This window comes from Arvicola amphibius, chromosome 12, assembly GCF_903992535.2.
Source record: "Arvicola amphibius chromosome 12, mArvAmp1.2, whole genome shotgun sequence".
Taxonomy (NCBI): Eukaryota; Metazoa; Chordata; class Mammalia; order Rodentia; family Cricetidae; genus Arvicola; species Arvicola amphibius.
Window position 1 is genome coordinate 5,964,051 of NC_052058.2, and position 23,577 is coordinate 5,987,627.

Here is a 23,577-nt window from a genome sequence, read left to right on the forward strand (position 1 = left end):
GACTCTCATAGTCTTTGTACGATGACCATTTGTGAGTCTCTGAGTTAATTGCCATCTAGAAGATGCTACTCTGATGGGAACTGAGTAATACACTGATCTATGTTATATCACTGTCTCATGCTCTGTCCCTTTAACCGAATAACAGGAGTAATAACTGAATAACAGTCTTCACTGTGGCCCATAACCTATCTAGCTAGCCACAGGCTCTTGGCCTCATCATCATTTTGGGGTATCTGTTCTATCTCCTGGGACTGGACTTGAATCCAACCAAAAAAAATGGTTGGCTACTCCATAAAATTTATGGCACTGTTGTGCTAGTGGGCTTGTCTTGCTAGGCGGGTCATTATTGAAGCTTGTGAGGTTTATACTTGGGTAAGGTTGGTGATTAATTCTCCCCTGCAGGAGTGTACATAGCATCTTCCAGTACTATGAAAGCTAGATGGTTGGGATGAAGCTCCCAAGTGGGTACCAGTTTTATATCTCTATGCTTTATGACTCAAATATGTGATGTCTTCAACAATAGGGTTTTAGCATCAAGTTTGGGGGATAATCAAGGTATTGGCAATAGTTTGTTGTGTTTGAGGGTCTATGAGACCCCCACTGACTAACAACTCAAGAAGAGAACTAATACCTGGTTGAAAATGGAGACTGCTCTTTTGTTCTGGACTCCCCAGAAGAATTACACAGAAACTATGTTAATTACAACACTGTTTGGCCAATGGCTCAAGTGTATTCATAGCTAGCTCTTACATCTTAAATTAACCAATTTCCATTAACCTATGTATCAACACGAGTCTATGACTTACTAGTAAGGTAGGTCATAGATATTTTTCTCCTTTGGCAGTATATGGCATCTCTCTGACTGCCCTCTCTCTCTCTCTCTCTCTCTCTCTCTCTCTCTCTCTCTCTGTATCTCTGTATCTCTCTTTGGATTTCCCGCCTTGCTATAGTCTGCCCTGTCATAGGCCAAAGCAACTTTTTTATTAACTAATGGTAATAAAACATTCACAGCATACAGAGGGGAATTCCACATCACCTGGTACTGTACTTTTATTTGGTTGTGTGTAGTATCTAGTTGAGTTATTGTGCCCCCCCATTACAGGGTAGCTCCATTTAAGCTCCTTTATATATGCATATATTGTAGGAAGCTTCTACAGTAGTAGGTTTCAATACGGCTCTTTCAAAAGGCTTTGGTGTTGGTTGTCTCTCTGCATCGTCTTATCTATCCTGCCCTCCCACCCCACCCGATCCCATCCCACTTAATCCTTGCTGTTTCATTTTTTCCCCCTTCCCCATTTCTGACACTGTGTTCTATTTTCCCTTCCTTGAAACAAAGGGACATCAACATCCCTTTCTTTTCCTTCTATTCTTCTTTGTGTTTCTAACTTCATGTCTCAGTTTCTTTACCTACTGCCATAATAAAACCCTGACAAGAGCATCTTAAGGGAGGAAGGTTTGTTGGGGTTCACAGTTCAAGGCACAGTCCATCCTGGTGGCAGAGTCAAGCCATCAGGAGCTTGGAGCAGCTGGTTATATTACACACACACACACACACACACACACACACACACACACACACCATCAGAAAGCAAGGGGATGAGGGGACCAGGCTCTCAGTCATGTCCCTTTTCCTATTTTATACGACCCAGGATCCTATGCTCAAGAAATGGTTCCACCCACAATTAAGATGCCACTTCCCACGTCAACTAACATAAGATAATCCCCCACAAGCATGCCCAGAGGCCCTTGTACCAGACGAGCCTAGAGCCAAGTTGGCAGTTAACACTGGCCATCGTAGGTCTTTACTCTCTAACATGTGAGATTGTGCATCTCAACCCATCAACTGATGTTCAGTTATGTCCCAATTGAGTCAATGGTCCTCTAGTAAGGGTTGGAAGCTGTCTGTGTCTTCCCCCTCTTTCTCAACTCATTCCCTTCTCCTTCTATTCCCCCATCAATCTATCTCCTTCTCTCTGTGATAATTGAGTCTATACTTTTATTAAATAGGAAGTCAGATGATAGAGGATGGATCGATGCTGCAGACAGTTATGTGATTACAGTCCTGCAGTGCTGGAATGTGGGGGGCTATTTATTTTTAGTACAAGTAATTTCTCATAAGAAAAATGGCCCAAACCTTTGGGACTGCTCAGCAAGAGTAGCACACATGGGCCTGATACTAGACAATCCAGGTAAGGTGCACTTACCTTTCTAAGAAGGCCCTGCTCCTGAATGCAGCATAGAGAAAAGAATGGTTGTGATCAACTCCAAGGTGACTGACAGGTAGCTTGGCTTCCATACCACTCTCTGCATCAGAAGATCCCCAAGTCTGTTGAATGTCACTGTGTCTTATGCGGTGCTGGAATGGTGTCCTGGTTTCATTTCTGTTGCTGTGATAAAATGCCCTTATAAAAGTAATTTTGGGGAGAAAAGATTTATTTTGTCTCACAGTTCCAAGTTCCGGTCAGTCATTGGAGGGTCTTGAAACTGTCATAACACATCAAGGAGACTGGAGCAGAGAGATGTGAATGTCTGCCTGCCTATTGTCAGCTCACCCTCTCTACTCTTATATGGTCCTGGATGTGAGCCCAGGGAATGGCGCTGCTCACAGTGGGCTGGGCTGGGCCTTCCACCCCATTTCACCATATGAAGACAAATCCCCACAGAGATACCCACATGTCAGCCCGATCTTAAAAAAGAAGAAGCACAAACAAAACATTCCCCATGAAGACTCCCTTTTCAGATGATTGTATCAGGTTGACAGATGTAAATAGTACCTGCCAGAGAAAGGAAACAAGATGAAAGTCACAGCGTTTGCCGTCTTCTGCAATAAAATATTCCCACTAGAGATCATTTCAGGCTGTTAAGGTGAATTCAGCAGACTTGGAAAATCCCTAAAGACTTAACAGTTCTCATCCCAAGCCTTGCAGTGTGCCACAGAAGCCATGCGCCCCACCCTTCCAAGGTCCTCTGCCACCACCTTCAAGAGCTTGGCTCATCTGAAGCCCTCTGTTCTATGATCATTTTGAGGCTGGATTGTCTGTCCTCCTTGTCAGTCTTGTTAGCCAAGTCTAAGCCATACTGAAAACCTTGATTTTCAAAATGGGACACTTTGAATATGAACTCCTCATCGTAGGTGGAAAGGCAGAAGATAATCCAGGACACTGACCAGACATGCCAAGCAAATGTAGCGTGTGCTCTTGAGTTGACCCTAGCCTCGGGGGAAACTGTGGCAAAGACTGCTAATAGGACAACTGATGAAATTTTAGTGTAGATTGCAAATTTAGTAATAATTCCATCTATGCTAATTTACCCAAGCTTGAAAATTGTACTGTAGTTATTTAGAAGTTATCTTTTTTTTTTTTTTTTATGAAAGCAAAGAACAAAGAATACAGGGATAAGCGAGCTAGGGATGTCACTTTGTGGTGATGTTTTGTTTGTGCTCTAACAAATAAAGCTTGCCTGGAGATCAGAGGGCAGAGCTAGCCACTAGCTAACCATAGAGCTCTGAAGGTCTGTACAGACAGACAGGAAGTAATATGGCTGGGCGGAGAGAGAATGTAAGGCAGGAGAAGACAGCAGCTCAGCCCTTTTTTTGACTGAGGAGTTAACAAGATAAGAATTGTCTGTGGCTTGTTCCTTTGTCTCTCTGATCTTTCAGTATTTACCTCAATATCTGGCTCTGGGTTTTTATTATTAAGACCAATTAGAACTCATGCAACATAGCTCAGTTGGTAGAGTACTTGCTTAGCATATTTAAAGCCCTGGGTTTGATCCAGTGTCCTGTAAACAGTACATAGAGATGAGGCAGAAGGAACAGGTCAAGCCGTGCAAGGCTGTCTAGTTTGAAGCCAACTTGGTATCTCTTTTCAAACAACAACAAAAATCCAAACAAACAAAACCAGTGTCAGTAGTTTAACTACATGATGATGAAGAAAGAATGTATTTAAGGAGAGAGAGAAAGAGAGAGAGAGAAGAGAGAGAGAGGAGGGCAAGAGAGAGAGAGAGAGAGAGGGAGGGAGAGAGAGAGAGGGGGAGAGAGAGAGAGAGAGAGAGAGAGAGAGAGAGAGAGAGAGAGAGAGAGATAGGAAGGCAATGCGAGAAATGGTTGGCAGGTATGGTAAACGTTTCAAGGAATTCTGTGTGGCATTCCTGACTTTCCCATGACTCTAAAATTATTTGCAAATCAAAGGAAGTAGAAAGAAAAGAGGGACAGGAAAGGAATGGGAAGGGAGGAGAGGATGAAAAGGAAGCCCAGAAGGAAAGAAGGGGATAAAATAGGCTACAGAGTAGGCTGCATTGACTTCTCATGGCAATCTGCCATCGAAATACCCTTTCTGATGTCTCTTTCTGATGTCAAATTCTTGCTAATCCTTGGCACTCCTCGGTGGTCATCTCATTTAGTCCTTCAGAGAGATTTGGTGATGTTTGTTACTCTCTCCTTTGATAATGGCTTATCCTGTAACTGGTCTATCCTGTCACAACCAAATTCCGAATGTCCCCTTTTATATCTTAATTGTTGCTCTTCTATGAAGTTTCATCCTTGATTTCTCTTCTTTAGAGTCTATACATTTTTTTTGCAGATTATTTAATCTACCTTATAATCTATACCAGCTCAGGCTTTTGTCTCCATCTCCCGAGTTTCTGGCTTATGAATGCTCCATGCGGTGTCCTCTTTGGTTACGACACTAGAGACTGAAAATCGGCCGGGTCCACAGCATCATCGTTTTTGTTGTCACATTTGGGCCACGCTAACCAAAGACCTGAGAGAACAGACTTTAAAGAGAAATGCTTTGTTGGGGCTATGGTTCTGGAGGTCGCAGTTCAAGATGGCCTCTGGCGTGGGTGAAAGAAGAAACTGGTGGGAAGACAGGGGTAGAGCAAACGCTGTCACACTGTGATCCAAGGGAGAAGCAGGAAGGGGTTGACTAGCTCAGTCTCTAATGGCAAAGTCCCAATGATGTAAGTGTCTCTCAGCAGGCTCCACTGTGATGGTTAACTGTCAACTTGGAAGACTCTAGAACCCCTAGAGATGTGCCTCTAGGTGTGCCTGTGGGAGAGTATCTTGGTCACATTAATGGAGGTAGGAAGGCCCACCCACTATGATAGGCTTGTTCCCTGAATGGGATCTGGGACTCTATAAATGGAGAAAGGGAGCTGAGAAGCAGGGTGCATCCATTGCTCTTTTCTTCTTGATTATGGATATGATATCACCAGCTGCTTCAAGTTCCAGCTGCCTTGACTTCCCGGCCATGAGGGCTACCTTTGAATTGTGAGCTGAAATAGACTCTCCCATCAGTTGATTTTATCACAGAAACAGGAAAAATTAAGACCCCCTCCCCACCTTTTCAGTGTTCACCAATCCCTAATAGCACCACACTGACAACCAAGTCTTCAGCACACAGATCTTGATGGACATTCACCAAGAAAGCATTTACCTTCCTTGGCCCTACTTGTGGTATCCCAAGGCCTGATTAGGGCCTTTTCGGTTTGACTGTCTCTAAGAAGCATCTCCATGATCACCAGCTATCCATGCCAGAGCCTAAGCTTCACTTTTCCCCTTCTCTCCTTGTGAACACCCTTGTTTGGGGAGCTGACATGACACTGATGGTACTAAAGTGGATCCTGTCACTGCAGACAGTGGAAAGCCTTACAACAGTTCCTTCAGCCCAAACCTCTTTACCCGGATAAGAGCTTTTGTAATGTGGCCACTGTTTACCTTCTTCCTTTATCTACCAGAAACTCACACACATTCCTCAGCATTCAACCTTTTTTTTTTCCCCCATTTTCTCAGGGATGACAGGGTTTTTTTTTTTTTTTTTTCCTGTCATTTCCTGTGATATGCTCTATCTTTGGGTCTTCAACCTTGTCATGAACACTCTTCTTTCTAAACCCTAAGTAAATCCTACTTAGTTTCTGGCCCCCACTGTGGGACTTTAGTGTGTGGCTTTCTTCATTCTTCTAAGCCCATGTGCCCCAACAGCATTCTCTGGACCCTGTGACACCTCCACATCCGTGTACATCAGAGCCAAGCCCTTCCTGCTCCCTGACTTATTGGCTCTGAGAAATCAGACCAGCTTGCTTTACAGGTCCACTCTTGGTACTTGTCACGGAGTCTGGCAGATAGCCGATGCTCAGTGGCTGGTTCCCAAAGAGCGAGAGTAGAGAACATTGGCCTCATGTCAGCTGCTGAACACAGCATGCCATTGGCTCAGCTCCACCTCTAATAGCCAGCTCTTCTTCCATGGTTACATGTACCTTTGTGTGACTTCCACGTGCAACTTGGTTCTTTGCCTTGAATCACCCACATAGGTCCAGTTCATTTTCTGGGTTGTGATCACCGCTGAAATTCGCTAGTGTGCCTGCCTGTTCTGTTGGTCTCCTTTGCTCCATCATAAGCACCCCAGTCCTTCCAACCATTCTATGTGAGAAGTTGCCTTTTGCTATGTGAGCTCTTTGTCTAATGACCTTTGTGAAGAATGGCACCCATGGGTGGTCAGAGAATTCCATTACATGGTGAAGACCCTCAGGTGATGGTAACAGAATTTGTTTGATTATGATTTTAGACACTGATAGACAGAATACTTTGATTTTGTTATCTTTGCTTCTATCGGTACCATGACTAGAAATAGCTGTGGTAGTTTTGACATTGCCTGAGGAATATTGAGCAACACCGTCCAGTGGGCTTTCCTTACACCTTCACACACTACCCTAGTTATTTTGTACACCTTGAGGAAGTGTGCAGTAACAACCTACCCAGTAGCAGCCGAGGAGTCATCTGCTCATGGTCCCATGTTCTATGAGGGGCTGTCAGGTGTGGACAGACTATTCTGAGTTCTTCTATGGGGTTCACAGCATCTGATGGCTGCCCCATTGCTTCTCGGTTCCCAGCACCTGCTGTGGAGTCTACTGTGCAGAACTCTCGGAAAGCTTGTGCTCACAGCTTTCTCCTGATGCAAAGGTGGGGGAACCTTCTGTAGAAGCTCCTGTTAGTGGTTCCACAGAATGGAATAGATTAAGAAAAAAAACATTAAAAAAAAACCAAACTACCATCATAAAACAGGTAGAGACCAGCAGCAACAGGAGAACAAATCCCAATATATCATCTATTTATATTTTTGAGTAAGAGAAACTTTGAACAGAAACTCTAGGTTAATTTGTCATGGAGGAGAGAGAAAGGACTGTCTGTTCCCAGTGCTGCTGGGACTGTGGGGGGTGGGGGGTCTCACCCCGCACAGGTAGAGGTGCTGACTTCAGGGCTATGAAGTCAGTGGAATGCAGCTGCCTCAGTCACGTCCAGAACATACATCTTTGAATCTTAAAGTTCTTCAGAACTTCAATTATTTCGCATTTATCTATTTTTGGAATGTAATTGAGTAAAAAGACATAAGTTGTAACACAGCTTTATTCTTTAGATAATTTAAACAGGTTTGGATATTCTCAGTGCATCTTTCCGAATGTTTTACAAATGGTAATGAAAGTTTGTAAGTCAGTAGTATTATTAGTGCTTGGGAGAGAGAAGTAGATGAAAATATTGACTCAACTTGGTGCATTAACATCTCATTTTTCATCATCTGATCAAAATTTCATCAAAACATTAGCTGTATGTTGTATTTTTGGAATAATTGCTTATAATAGCTTTTAATTCTACAGTTGTAATGAAGGGAGATTTCTCCAGTAGAAACAAACAACCCGTGCTTTGCCATGAAGAGCTGGTGGTTTCTCTTTAAACTTGGGGTGGGCGCTTTAAGCTATGACTCATTTGTGAATAACCGGATTTTTCCTTCTTTGTTTTTCAGGATTTGGAAACATCTCCCCACGAACTGAAGGTGGAAAAATATTCTGTATCATTTATGCCTTGCTGGGAATTCCCCTCTTCGGCTTTCTGTTGGCTGGGGTTGGCGATCAGCTTGGGACCATATTTGGAAAAGGAATTGCCAAAGTGGAAGACACATTTATTGTGGGTACCACAATCCTCTTACTACATCTATTTGCTGTTTTTTTAAGACATTACCTTTTCTAGCTCCTTTGATGAGGTAGAAATCCAGTTGCCATTTACATAACAATTTCTTAGCCACTCTCCTCTCAGCCTGCCCCTCATTGGATTTCATTTATTTGCATACTTGACTGAGAAAAACTAAAAATTATGTACAGGAAAATAGATCTATATCCTTCCTGGGTTCCACTTGGAGTTGTATGGTATCCTAATTATATTCTCTTTCTCTCTCTCTCTCTCTCTCTCTCTCTCTCTCTCTCTCTCTCTCTCTCTCTCTCTCTCTCTCTCTCTCTCTCTGTGTGTGTGTGTGTATGTGTGTGTGTGTGTGTGTGTGTGTGTATGTGTGTGTGTAGAAGTCAAAGGGTGATCTTGGGTGTCACCTCAAGGTCCATTCAATTTTCTTTTTATACAAGGTCTTTAAATGACCCAGATTCTCACTGGCTGATTGGTCTCGGAGGTCCTCAGGACTTGTCTGTCTCTGCCTCTCCAGGACTGGGGTTACAAGCATGTGCCACCACACCTGGCTTTGTTTTGTGGACTCTGTGGGTGGAACATTTTCATGTTTGTAAGGCCAACATTTTACATAATTGTACTATCTTCCCAGGTCCCACCTATGTTTTTTAAAGTAGTTAATTTTCCTTCAAACTTCTGTTTTATTTATGTGTGTGAATGTTTTGCCCACATCCAGATCTGTGTACATGGTTCACAGATCTTGTTGTCCATGGAGGTCAGGAAAGGGTATGAAAGCTCCTGGAACTAGTTACAGATGGTTGTGAGCCCCTGTGTGGATGCTGGAAACTGAATACAGGTCCTCTGCCAGAGCAACAAGTGCTCCTAACTGCTGAGACCCGTCTTCAGCACCACATCTTCATTTCCTTATTTGAGCAACTTCAACAATGGCTTAACATTGTTCTAAGCCGTAAATGTTAAAACTTAACTCTGGAAGCTAGTAAATGGCAATACTTTTATTTTGAAAAATTGCTTTGGCATCTGTCTTGGTTACTGTTGGCATTGATATGTTATGTGGTCCGTTGAGGCAGGTCATAATAATAAATAGTAAACACAAAATACCTTGATGGTAGAATTCAGTCAAACAAAACTTCCTACAAAATGCAGCAGTTCAGAAGAAGCCAAGAGAGTAAACATGAGGGTGTTTGTGATCATGTTATATTTAGGAGGTATGCGGGTAAAATTAGGATGCTATTATTGAAGCCAACAGTGGGGGAGGTAGTGGTGGTGGTGGTGCATGCCTTTAATCCCAGCTCTGGGGAGGCAGAGGCCCTCAAGGCCATCCTGGCCTACAGATCAGCTTCCAGGACAGGCGGGGCTCTAAAAGAAAAACCAAAGTGTGTGGGGGGATGCTATTATTGAATCTGTGATTGTAAGTTTGTACCCAGGAAGAAAGTCATGGAAGGATGAATTGGTTGCATTTTCACATGGCATTAAGAATCTCCTCTCAGCTGTCCTGCAAAGCATCACATTTATCAATTCCATTAGATTTTTGTCATTCCATAGAAGCTCCAATGAAACACTTCTCATGGTTCCTCTATTGAAATGAAACTATTGACTCGCCATTTTAACTTTAACGCTAGAGATTTAAACTGCTAGAGATCGGAGTCAGCTCTGGTCATTCTTACCGCTGGAGTGAATGAGATAATGCTCTTCCCAAACAGGGCTTTCCCTCCCCTTGCGCATATTGGACTCTAGTCATTCACACTCATGAGGAAGGCAGACCCATTGCACCTACTTGGTAGTAATGAATAGCTCATTCCTACATTCAGTACAAATGGGACTGCCCACGCCATCCTCCACAGTGTTTGCCAACCATGGGCCTGCTGGCTGTTTGCAAACCTTCACGCCTTCACGGTGGTGCCATTCCCGCTGTTATGATGGTTGATGTCAAACACTTTGAAACAACTTTCAAGATAGGAATTTACTCAAGTCTCTCAGATGAAGACAGTAGATAAAAGAGCGCCCTGTGGCCATTTCCATTCTGTGATTTTGTACATGTTTATCTCCATAAAGATCTCACTCTATTATTAAATGGTTTTCATTTTTAAAAATTAAATTACACTTAAATTTATTTGTCTGTGCCTGTGTTGCTCATGTGGAGGCCAGAGGACAATTTGTAGGAGTTGGCTCTTCTTCTATCATGCGGGTCCTGGGCTTGAACTCAAGTCTTGGTGACAAGCACTGTTATCTTCTGAGCCATCTCCTCACCCCCCTCAGTTGTTCTCACGGGGATACTGCGGTGCATAAGACGGAGTCAGCCAGTAAATAAAGATGCATCACTGTAAATGCCAGCGTGGCTTACTGGAGAACACACCCGCAATCCCAGCGCTCTGGAGGCTGAGTTGGGAGGTCCAGGCAAGTCTAGATAACACCACAGGGACATTTAGTTTTAAAAAATACCAAGATGACTAATCTCAGAGAGCTGGAGATAGACCCCCTTTCATACTTTATATTATAGGGAGTTCTTACTGAAGAAGCAGGTAAAAAAAAAAAAAAACAGAACAACAACAACAAAGAAACAGGTCCCGTGGTGACAGGCGTGGTCAGGGCTGTGAAGTCGCCCCTGGGCTTGCAGATCTGATGGCTTTGTAGTCCCACAGGCAGCTGGCTCAGCTGGGACTCAAAGGCAGACTTCCTTAGTGTCATAGCCTAGTCAACCAAAGAATGCCACCTTCCATGTCCCCAGTTCCCAGCTGTGAATGTGTAGTCCTCGCCCCGGTTTCTCAGTTGTCACATCATCTTCCTCAATTCACCGGACCCACAGTCAGCTGTGTGCCCACAGCGTAGACAGCTTTCACTAAACGGTTCAGGAGAGTAACCATTCACTCCTATCCAGCGCCACCCTCTCCCAGCCAATGAGCAAATGTGCTATCATTTTGAAAAAAAATATGTTACCCTTGGCAAAGCTATGAAAGTGCCAAGTATTTATTGACACTGGTTGTTCTTAACTGTTTAAATTATTCTCGATTCTAATGAGTAAAGACCGCTGAATAGGAAGGACAGAAGGGCAGGAAGGAGTTTCTCACTCATGTGACGGTGCTTGGTCTTGCGGGCATGTCAGTAACCGCTGTCTACCCCACGTCTCTGTCTTTCCAGAAATGGAACGTTAGCCAGACGAAGATCCGCATCATTTCCACCATCATCTTCATCCTCTTCGGCTGTGTCCTCTTCGTGGCCCTCCCTGCGGTCATATTCAAGCACATAGAAGGCTGGAGCGCCCTGGATGCTATCTATTTTGTGGTTATCACCCTGACGACCATTGGATTCGGTGACTACGTAGCAGGTAAGGATTTGGATTTCCTGTGCCGTGGCTGCTCTCCAAGCCCAAGTCTATCAGTGAAGGCTCTGGTTGAAATCTGGTTGAAAAAGGCTATGTGAGACAGGGTGGGCCATGCCAAATCTCACGGCAAGGTGGCTTTAAACAGGGAGTGCCTGCGTCCCTCTGAGACTCCGAGTACAACTCCTTACCTGTTGTTAGTCCTTGGAAGGAGCTGCCAGGCTTCCCGTGATCCTTGGTTCTCAGTAGACTCATTCCTACCTCAACCTTGCCAGTTTGTGACAGTCCCCTTGCTTGTGTTTCTATGTGCCAATTCAAGACCCACCCTCCTCTCCTGCAAGCTCATCTTTGCTAAGGACAACTGCAAGGACCATGTTTCCAAACACAATCACATTCTGTGATACATGGGGGTTGGGACCTCAACATGTCTTTGGGAAGGACATGATCCAACCCCTAACAGTGGCCGCCATGAATAGTGAGTCCTTTACACTGGAGGGGGACAGAATATTAAGCTGAACTCATTTATGTTTTATTTTGTGAAATAAGTAGAAACGTCTGGTTGTATAGAGTTTTGCATTTCTATTCACCAAATATCTATCCCCTTTTTTGGTGTAAGAAAGTTCAACTCTTCTTCATTCTTTTTTCCTTTCTTTCGCCTTCATTTGTAAAACTTTGTTAGCTTCAGATAGTGATTTTATTCTTGGCCACCAAAGATCCTCTTTTGCCTCTGACACCGGAAGGTTTAATTCTCAGTGCAGGGCAGTAGTTGCAACCCCGGCTGAAGTGGGTCACATGATATCTATGTCGTTCATATCACCTGATTTATCCTTTTCTATGTGCAGTGTCTGCTCTTTATTCCCTTCTTGTTTCTCTGTCTTACTGAATCAGTTCAGACCTTATGCTCTTCAGCTGTGTGGTTCCAACTCATCTTTGTGTTTATGTGGATATGATCATGTGGGGGGGGGGTACATGTGTATGTGTACATGTGCAGGCCAGAGTGTCTTCCTTGATCGCTTTCTACTATATTGTTTGAGACAGAATTGCGCACTGAGCCTGGTGTTCCTGGATTCAGCCAGAACAGCAAGGCCCTGCATCCTCCTCTGTCTGTTTTGCCAGCTCTGAGATTATAGAGTCATGCTGTCATGCTTAGATATTCTTTTTGCATGGATGCTGAGGATCTAACTCACATTCTCATGCTCTTCCCTGACTGAATGATCTTCTAGCACCAAACTTAAATGCTTATAGTAAAAATAAATGTGTGGATGACCCTTCGGGGATCATTTAAATGAGATCCTTCATTTCAAACCATCAGCTAATTTATAATTCCAGTTTGGTAGGGTAGAAAATATAACAGGTATACTATGATGCCATAAAATAGTGACATGTTATTAAATTCTCAGAATAAGCTCATCAGAATGATTTTGATTTTTTTTAAAAAAATTCTTACATGGTTTTTATTTATCCTGTGTGTGTGTGTGTGTGTGTGTGTGTGTGTGCATGCGTGTGCATGCATACACATGTATGTGTGTGTGATGTCTGTGTGCAAATACACCGAATGGAGGTCGGAGGACAACTTGTGAGAGTTGGCTTTCCATGGAGCTGGTGATTGAATGCAGATTGCCAGGCTTGTGGGGCAGGCACCTTTGCCATCTGAGCCATCTTTCTGGTCTGACCTCAGTGTCTAATTTATATACTTCCAGAAGAGAGACTGTATTGCTGTGTTCAGTAAAATACCTAAAAGGCTGGAGGTCATTAGTGTGTGCTGGCATTAAGGTTGAAGTTGCCAAGCCTCCTTGTGAGGATCGCGTGATGTCTTTGAAGAAGTATGTGATTCTTATAGGTAAGGCTGTCCCTTTGCTCAAAAGCATCAGGTAATCTTCCCTTTACCAGATGGAGGAGCTTGGAGGGAGGGTCAGAGGGCTAAGGGGTCCCTTTTAGTTCAACAGTTGTCAGAATGGTGTGAGGAGTCTCAGACCTTTGTAGTTCCACATTAGCAGACAGGGTCCTGTCTGAAGATGTTTGCTTTCCTGCCTCCCTAGAAGTTGTATGTGGTCAGCAGAAACAGAGCTGAGAGATGTGTTTCTACAGGGGAAACTGAGATAGCATGATGAAAACAAAAATACACTTGCAATGCAGTCACCTTCCCTGGTTACATAAATATAATTACACAGTCTTGTGAATGCTGTGGTCTGTACGGGTAGGCATTAGGGCCACAGGTCTTTACACTTTAGGCCAACAGCCCAACAGGCCACGAGATATTTTAAACAACCTCAGACTGTGTCAAACCGGCTTGTTTCCTTCATGGCCTAAGACACTTTAAAAAATACAAAATTTATAAGTGAAGAAAAATGTAGGTGGAATCTTAAAATAATAGTTTCCGTGGCTACCACCTAGATTGGCTTGAAGCAGGTAAAAACCCAAATATTTTACTTTGTGGTTTTGGAAGACATGTTTTGTTTTGCTTTTTGGTTGTTGTTTGTTTATTTGTTTGTTTTTTTAAAAAAAACTTCCTTTAAATTCACCTCAAGAGGTCAATACTCTTAAGCTGAAGAGATCCTGTAAGTCTCCCTGAGGCTATTGTCCCCTGCCCACGGAAGAACATCCCATGGGTCCAGTCCCAGTGGGTCTCTGACTCCAGAGTCTTGGTCCCATGTCATAGAAGGGCAGGGTGACGAGAATGATTCTTCTTGACCTGGATGATGGCTCAGCAGTTGAGTCCTTTCTACTCTTGCAGAGAGCCTGAGTTGTGTTCCCAGCACTCACAGTTTCTCACAACTGCCTCCAACTCCGGCTTCAGAGGACCCGATGCCCTCTTCTGGCCACCCTGGGCTCTTGTATAGGAGTGCACAGAAACTCACACAGACACAAATAGGTATTTTAAAAGGAATGATGCACTGTGCAATTGATAATGGGGAAAGCAGCTTTTCCTGCCACTAGTATCTTGCTATATTGAACCCCTCGCCAAAGGCGTTACTTTTGTCTCATTTTTCTTTGTAAAGGAGTTCTTTAAAAGATAGAATTCCATCTTTGACTAAAATGACTAATGGTGGCTGGAGAGATGGCTCAGTGGTTAAAGACATGCAGGATGGCTCACACCAGTTTGCAACTCTAGTTCCACTGGATCCATCATCCTCTCCTGGCCTCTTTGGGCACTGCACTCATGTGATAGACATGTAGACAAACACTCACACACATGAGATTTTAGAAAAGACAAAAAGGAGGGAGAAGAGAGGAGTAGTTTACTTTGATCTGCTTCTGCCGCCTTGCTCTATGTTGGTGCTTGTGACCACAGATCTGTGTTCCTAGGGCTGCAGGCGTCTATGCCAGGTTCTCACCCCCGTTTCAGATAGATATGGAGAGGCAGGGCAGGTTTATGTGCTCTTTGCAAGAGTCTTCGGAAAACAGAAACTGTGTTTATCTTTCAAGTTTCTTGAGAAGGGGTTGCCATGTGTAACTCCACAGAGTCAACACAGTTGGTCTTTGCTCATTGGGACCTGCTGAGCTATGGTAGGGCAGGCAGGGCTCCTCTGAGGAATGGCTGGCTCTCTGCTTTGTAGAGCTTTCCCTCTTGCTGCCTGTTGTCCTGACCCATAATGCAAGAACCAGCACGCCACCTTAAGCCCTCCAGATACTCCCTGCAAACCTTAATTTTCTATTTCTGCTTCTGCTTGTGTCAGAGCATGGGGCAGTGGCTGGCTGGTTACCTTGGTGACTGACATTGAATCCTTCTGGCTGATCCAGTCTGTCCTCTTGCCCATGCTCAGTGTCCTGGGGCTGAGAAGAAGCGGTGGTGGTGGGGTGGAGCTAGGTGTTGGCTTCGTGTTATGGGCAAGAGCTGCTCCGCACAGCACAGAGGAGTGTGGGCAGTAGCGCTGCCCAAAACAGAAAAGGGAATGAGATGGCTTAGCCGGTGCCATCGACCTGGTTTTGAGACCATAGTCAGAGTGGTAGGGATGAGTTAAAATGTGCTGCAAAGTCACACCTGAGAATTAATTTTTATGTCCTCATTCCTGTCATGCGAGTTTTCATTTCCTTAAATACCTAGAATAACATGTTCTTAAGTAATGCTCACTTTATAGGCTGAGGACTACACCTACCGCTTTCTTAAAATCTAGCCTTGATCATATGGAAATGTGCTTGGATTTTTTTTTTAAGTAGACTTATTTGAGCTTGGTTCCATGACTGATCTGCTTGGTCCATGAATGTGCAGGAGAAAATAACACAGAACCCTTAGATGACGATTCTCAAAGACTGGCGAAGAGCCCCAGGAGCCTGCTTAACCCAACTTAAAATGCATTTTCAAACCTGGTGGCTTTTTGAATCTACAGTGAGTCAGAGGGAAGACACGTAACCCCAGGTGTGCTTCTCAGTGAAATCCTTAAAACACTTCTTTCCCAAAGGCAGCTTAGGTAGGTGCAGAAGAGGCAGGCATGAAGGAGGGAGAGCCTGATGTGAATGGTAGCTCAGCAAAGCCCTGCCAGCCCAGTCCCCGTGTTCTTAAGAAAGCCCAAACATTTTAGTCCCTGAATGTAAGCATTGTATGTCACCATCATGGCCAACACCACAAATACATGTATTTCCCAGCAAGTTCATTGGTTATGAGTGCTTTCTGCTCATCCAGAGAAGGGGTGTTAGGTTCCAAGTGCCCACGTGGCAATTCATACACCTGGAGCTCCAGCTTCAGAGAATTCAATGCCCTCTGCTGACCTTCTTGGAGACTATACTCTGGTGCACAAAGTATTATAGTTAACATGAGATGGGACGAGTACCATGAGTGAAGTCTGACCAGCCAGGGGTGCACTCCACCTCCTGTGGGATGAATCAGCTCCCAGCACTTAACAGAGCATACTTCAGTAACCAAAACTCCATAAAATACATTCATTAGCCCAAACTACTGATATACATACATTCATATGGTATGGAAGGTTCTTCTGTCTATGTATTACTTTTATTGGTTAATGAATAAAGAAACTACCTTGGCCTGTTGATAGGGCAGAACTTAGGTTGGCAGGGAAAACTAAATGGCATGCTGGGAGAAAGGAGGCAGAGTCAGAGAGATGTCATAGAGCCACTGCCGGAGATAGATGTGCTGAAACTTTGCTGGTAGGCCATGACCTCATGGTGATGCACAGATTAATTGAGATGGGTTAAATTAATATGTAAGAGATTAGCCAATAAGAATCTAGAGCTAATGGACCAAGCAGTAATTTAATTAATACAGTTTCTGTGTAATTATTTCGGTTCTGGGCAGCCAGTTCAAATAAGCGGCTCCTTACAACAATTGGCGCCAACATGGCTATGTAAGTCCCCATAAAACCTGAGATTTGTGCAAATATCTCTGAGTACAGTTACCAAAATTTCTGCCATTAAACTGATTGCAGAGGAAGGTGTTACTGGAGCCCCAGTAGATACCAAAGAAAATACTTGATGAGGATGGGGGGCTGCTGAAGAGCAGTTACGCTTCGTCACAAGAGCCACTCGGCAAAAAAGAAGAAAAAGCAAAATAAAACAAAAAACCACATTAATCAGAAAGAAGAAGTTTGCGTGACTGCTAGGGAGATGTGTTATAGGTTGTGTGTGTGTGTGTGTGTGTGTGTGTGTGTGCTTGTTTGTGTGATGTGTGTGAGTATGGTCACGAGTGTGCCACTATGTAAGTGTACAAGCGAAAGGACAACTTTTGAGAATCAGTTTGAGGCAGGTCACTTATTTCTGCCTCTGCATCCCCAAGGTCAGTTGGCCCATAAGCTTCCCAGAGAGTTCCTTGTCTGCTTCCTGTATCTCACTGCGGGAGTGCTGGATTGCAGATGCATCTGACTTGTTGTATAGGTTCTTGGGATCACTGGGCTCACCGGTAAGACATTTAATCCCCTGAGCCACCTCCCTGGCTCACTGTATTGTAACCATCACTCCTTCATTAATGCATATTCATATTCATTGACTCTGACATTCAGTGAACACGTGTTGTTTATGAGGCGCTGTGCTCAGCAATCAATCGTCACAATGGCCATGGGAAGTTCCTGCTCCTCTGGATGGAATCTATGAAATTACAGAGCAGCCATGAAGCAGGGATCCATGTTCGGTGGAACAGGAGAAATCTGCTCACCCTGTTTTAGTCAGATGAGAGAACTGATAGTCTACACATGGTTAATGAGCAGGATTGAACTGAGGGTCTGTGGGCAAGCCAACAGTTGAGCTTGCAGAGGTCAGCAGGCATCTAGAAGCATTGTAGAAACACGGGGAGACAGCAAAAAAGGGGGCGTTGGAGTGATGGCTATGATGGTGTGGATGCTTAAGGAAGACTCCAAACTGCTCTCCGTGGAGACCTAGAGGTCATTTCCAGAGAAAATGATCACTTAGCTCCTGCACACCACAGAGTCCTACCATTGCAAAGATGACTGCATGAGAGGATTTGTGCATCTCCCTTCTCTATACTCACAAGTTCCTGTTCTTCTTATAGTAGCTTCTGTATGAAGAACAGAAATGGGCTGGTGGTTTCTAAATCTGAACGTTGATCTCTAAAATCCAAAAATATAACTTCAAATACTAGTCAGATCTAATTGCCTTCATTCAAAAATAATTTAAAAATTTTAATTTCATTTTATGTCTATGGGGGTTTTGCCTGTATGTATGTCTCTATTACTATGTATGCATCTGCTATCCTCAGAGGCTCAAAGAGGGTGTTGGGTCCCCTGGAACTGGAGCCACAGATCATTGTGAGATGTTCTGGGAATTGAATTCTAGTCCTCAGGAAGAGCACTGAGTATTCTTAACTGCTGAGCCATCTCTTCAGACCTGTATTAAATAACCTTTTTTGTTTGTTTGTTTTATTTTTGAATCAGGATTTCTTTGTATAGTTCTGACTGTCCTGGAACTCACCCGGTAGACCAGGCTGTCCTGAAACTTTCATAGATTCTCCTGCTTCTGTTCCCCAACCCCCAAGCTACGATTAAAGGTGTGTGCCACCACTCCACATCTAATTATCTCCCTTAGCTTCACATTGTCCTGCCTCAGTGGCATCAGCTTGATTTAATAGATCAGTCATTGTTGAAGACTGAAGTCACCAGACTGACCACGCCTCCGTAAGAATGTTTCTGTCCCTTATGAAATTTGATGTCACAAAAGAAAGATGCACAAAGCAGAAATAATGCCTCACCAAAATCATAATAAAGCCTCATTGTTAAAATTATAGTCAAAGCCAAAATTTAAGATCACTATTTGATATCCAAGCTGAAATACTTATAGAGAAATGAGACCCCATTTCTGTTGTTGAAATGAGTACCCCCCAATAGGTCATGCATGCTGTGACCCCCAAGAGATATAGAGGATGCCCTCAGGTCACTGAAGATGTGCCTCCACAGCTACTGTAGGACCCCACACTCTTATTTCTCAGCTTCTTGGCCCTAGCACACTCTTGTCTTCACTGCTACTCCGTGTTCTTCACTAGACCGCCAAACCCAATGAGGGCCCCTCACCCCAGACCAGAACTTCCAAACTCACGGGTTGAGTGAGTGAACAGTTTTTGGTAGTTGGACTGCATCAAGCGTTTTTGCTATAGCAGTGTGAGGCTGAAACATTCATGACTGTAGAGTGACGCTGTGCTTACGTGCTACATGTTTATGTAATACACACATCACCTTAGAAAATGGAAGGACGGGCCTGTGATTGGTCATCTTAGTCAAGAATGAGCGCCCTTTAAAACCAGGATGTGTGGGGGTTTCATCTTTTCTTTTCTTTTTTTTTTTTTTTCGGTTTTTCGAGACAGGGTTTCTCTGCAGCTTTTTTAGAGCCTGTCCTGGAACTAGCTCTTGTAGACCAGGCTACCTCTGCCTCCCGAGTGCTGGGATTAAAGGCGTGCGCCACCACCGCCCGGCTTCATCTTTTCATTCATATTTTGTGCTTCAGATAAAAAAAATCATGAGTCAAGAAAATTAAGGGGACAGAGCATTGTGTTTTCAAGTTCATATTTTAAAATTGCTTTATTGTAATAAAATTGCACACACACACACACAGAGAGAGAGAGAGAGAGAGGAAGAGAGAGAGGAGAGAGAAAGAGAGAGAAGAAGAGGGAGAGGAGAGGAGAGAGAGGGAGAGAGAGAAAGAGAGAGAGGAAGAGGGAGAGGAGAGGAGAGAGAGAGAGAGAGAGGGAGAGAGAGGGAGAAAGAGAGAGAGAGAGAGAGAGACAGAGCGCACAGCTTGACTATGGTAGCTATGCAAATACTTACCTGAACCAAACTCAAGTTCTGTGGAATAGAATAGCGCCACCTTCTGGAAACGCCTGGAGTCAGGAGAGGTAACTAAAGAGCACCTGTCTTCTGATACATAGTACTTCTTCTACGTGTGTATCTTGCCTGGTTTGGTGTCTTTTCCCTTAGCTAAGCACAATCGTACTGCATGTGTGGAATAGTTTTGTCAATGCTGCAGTCTGACTATTGTTCCCTCCTAATCTCCATCACCCCCTTAATTACACTTAAGGTGGTGCCTTTATGGGTTATTAGGTCACAAGACCTTCACCCTCTTGAGTGGGACTGGCGCTGTGAGCATTGACACTCTTGCTCTCTCTCTTACTTTTTCTCCTCCTGTCATGGGATGCCACAGCATGAAGGCCCTAACACGACCCTGTCATGTTAGCTCCCCATCCCACAAGAGCTGGGAGTCCTGTAGAGTGGTGGCCTACATGTCTAGAAACCACCTCCCTTGTCAGAACGGCTGCTGCTGCATGCAAGAAACCCTAAGCTCTAACTTGTTGACTGGCGATGTTCCCTCTTAGAAGGAAGGGGTGGGTCATTAGATTCAGGCCACTCCCGCAAGTACATCTTGGCTAGTTGTATGCCATTCTCTCTAATTGTCCCTGGACTCATGGTCTCCAGAAGTACTAGAGTGGACAGGCTGGGGACGGTTAATTTATGGGGGACACCATCCATACAGCTACAGGTGATCATCATTATCTAGGCTGGGATGAGATGCTTTGGTATTGTGGCTACTTTGAGATCTCTACACTTTTGTAAGCAACCCCTCATTCATGATGTTTGAATGGGCCCAGTTCCCTCACGTTACTGGGTTTGTTGTTGGTGTCCTGTACAGAGAGCATCCCCACAACACCAGGCAGGAGGATAGCTGTATGGACTTCGTTGTAGGGTAATGAGACTGCAGTTAGCAATTGAGAATGCGGGTAATGAACAGCTCCATCTAACGAAAGCAGCCATGCTTTGGAGCAACCTGACAGGGTTTGGATTTGAGTTCTGCAGCTCGTGTCCTTGTGTGATTGCTCTGGGCTGTTTTCCCTCCTCTGATGTCTCTGTTTTGAGACACTGGGATTTCAGAGAAGCTGTGTGGACCTGGTAGTCTCTCTTGAGTTCTGAGCAGATTGAACTCGATGGCACTTGAATCATCAACTTTATTTCTGAGAAGGCAGATGGAGAGGAAGCTGAAACCTATGCCCAAAGTCCTGATTGATGTCCCGGCTCAAATATAGGGGCCTCAGCTCCCTCAGCACCCACCTGCAGAGCTTCAGGGTGGAATGGCGCCCCTTGGCACCACCTCATGCAGTCCTTTAGGTTAGGGTGGTTCCAGTTATGGAAGCTAATGAGTACTGCAAATTCTCTTATCTCCCCCAGTAGGAATTTCAAATATTACATAAATTGATTGAGCAATGTGGGGCATCCAGAGTCCAAAGGTCCCTTCCATGTCTCCAGGGCTATTCTCTACCTTCCCTCAGCCGAGATTCTTGGGGAGCAGGCAGGAAGGTTCTCTCAGTGCTTGATATAGGGGAGGTTTCCAGCTACCATGTGTAGGGAACCCACTTTGTGGAGAGAATCACTTCCCATCATTGTGAACAGCACGAACCTTGCTGAGCTATATTTTTAGTAATTTAATCCACTACATTGGATCAAACTCTGGCTGAGTTCCTCTTGCAAATGTCAAGGAAAAGAGATCAGTGAGGGAGTGGGAGGGGGAGGGGGAGGGAGGGGGAGAGAGGGAAAAAGAGAGAGGGAAAGGGAAAGGGGGAGGGAGGGAGAGAGGGAGAGGGAGAGAGAGAGAGAGAGAGAGAGAGAGAGAGAGAGAGAGAGAGAGAGAGAGAGATCAAAAGGCGGCTGTCACACATCCCTGAAGAGGCTCAGAAAGCTTCGACTTCCTGTACTGTTTGGAAAAGTTGATGAGGTTCCTGAAGCTGTCTGCCTCCACCCATCTTTGGTATTTTTATTGCTATCTGTATGTTCTCTTATAATGAGCCAGAAAGCTCCTAAAATGGAAAGAGCTTGTGTGCACATTTTCTATGGCAACAAGGAGAGAACGAAGTGGAGAAACTGTTCTGCCAAGTAGGTGGGGAACCCAGGAGGGGAGGGAGGGAGGGGGTAGCAGCCTGCAGTCTGCAACACAAACAGTGAGGGGAGGACGCGACATGGGGGACAGAACAGGGGATTCAAGCAAGGACAGAGACATCACTCGACATTTGTGGTTTCTAGACAGTACCTTACTGTGTCCTCTAGTCTGCTCTAAGCTCCCAGGCATACCCCAGCCTCCCCAGTGATAGATTACAGATGCGAGCTGCCACTCCCAGCTACTTTACTGTCCTAATAAGAGGCGCCTGGACAAATTCCTATGAAACTGGTGGGAAAATTAATACTCCCTCATAGTCAAGAATGAAAAAAAGCACTTTTGGTGGTCAAAAGCACTTGCTGCTTTTTCGAAGGACCCGAGTTTGGTTCCCAGCATCCACATCAGCTCACAACTGCTGTTAACTGCAGCTCCATGGAGTCTGATGTCCTCTTCTGGCCTCAGCAGGCACCTGCACACATTTGCACATACATGTACATATGTATACATACATGCAACTAAAATATAAAGATTAGAATCATTTCCTTGTTTTAAAATACCCCTCCCAAATCAGCTTATCTCAACATTACAGATATACTAACTTAGGGAAGATTTTTTGCATCAAATGAGCCGATTAATGTGGCAAATAAACTCCTAAGTCTCAGGTTTGGGAAGCGAACAGCGTGAATAGTTCTCTGACAATGCTTTCTGTCTTGGGGTTTTTCTTCTTAGATCATCTAGCTGCCAGTATTTCATTTTAAGAGTGGTAATTAAGAAAGGGAAGAAGCTTTTTCCATGGTTTTGAATCACTAAAACTTCTGGGTTAAACGTTTTGCCCAAATATAGGCCTTTCAGTGATTAAGCTAGCACACCCTTTGCAACTGTAACATCCTGTTTAGGAGAAGGACGTAAAATGTCTCCAGCATGCGGGCTGTGTTAGAATCAGATGTCCGTGCACTTGTGTGTTAGAAGAGTCCTGGCTGCTTGGATGAAGTTGGGGGTTTTGTTTTTTTTTCTTCTTTGGGGTGTGAAAGGGAAAGTACCAGGAAGGGAATCATTTGGTTTCAGTGAAATGGAGACATCTGAAAAATGGAATTTGCCAGTGGGCCTATCTTAGGTGGCGTCTTACTGTGTTTTCTAACCTGTTCTCAGGCTGTCTGTTCACAGTGGGTTTTTTTTTTTTTTTGCCTGCTAGAGCCCTCTCAGACCATTTGTCTTGCTCCTTTCACATTCAAAAACATCTCTGAGGGCCCTCCAAAGTCCAATTTGTGTAGAGGAATGTTCCATTGATACTTTACCTTTGAACATAGGCTGCGCTGTTTTCTCCCAGCCGTGGGCCGAATCTTTGCACATCCCCAGTGTCTGTGCAGTTGGTCCTAAGGTGCTTGTCTCCTGCTCTGCCCCACAGTACGTTAGGTCTACATGAGAGGATTCTGATGGGTGATTTCACATGTTGGCCTCTAAACATGTCTAGCCTGGCAAGTCTTGACTTAAACCATTTGTGTTGGTTTTAGTCAACATCTCTCTTATCCCTTAGTTAGTGGTTATCTTCCAAGTAAGGGACTGGGGTTATCAGAGACAAACCTATCACTATTGTGCCATCAGTCTTTGCTCCACTTCTTCCATTCCTCCCCTTCCCAGGCTTGCCCTCACTCAGCACAGCCGTTTCCCAGGTGCTCCCCAATCAGAGTAGCTCTTGGGACTTCCCACCACCTGTTCTGCTTCAGCCACTAAGGTCCTTTGGATAATGCATTCAGCCATGAACACATGCCATCTCACCTATAAACATAACCCAGTCCCCACTGAGTTAGGGGCCAGCCTTTATCATCTGATACGCCCTGTTCCTATAGAGAAATAGACTCCTCACTGCTCCTATGCTGTCTGATCCCCTGAAAGAATCCTTTGAAGAGAGTGTGCCCTCTCACAATGTTTTGTTAACTCATCCCTTGAAAGTCCCCTGTCTTCTCTCTTCCCCCTCTGT

At 44.4% G+C, this 23,577-nt stretch overlaps 1 protein-coding gene across 2 annotated transcripts in view; it reads left to right on the top strand.

Annotated features, from left to right (window-relative positions):
* Window positions 1-23,577, top strand: part of Kcnk2 (potassium two pore domain channel subfamily K member 2) — a 125,907-nt gene that overhangs the window by 65,001 nt on the left and 37,329 nt on the right. For both annotated transcript variants that reach the window (XM_038349637.1, XM_038349638.1), the window contains 2 exons: window positions 7,797-7,957; window positions 11,102-11,288. In XM_038349637.1, the coding sequence (XP_038205565.1) occupies window positions 7,797-7,957; window positions 11,102-11,288 (348 nt within the window). The remainder of the gene's footprint in view (window positions 1-7,796; window positions 7,958-11,101; window positions 11,289-23,577) is intronic.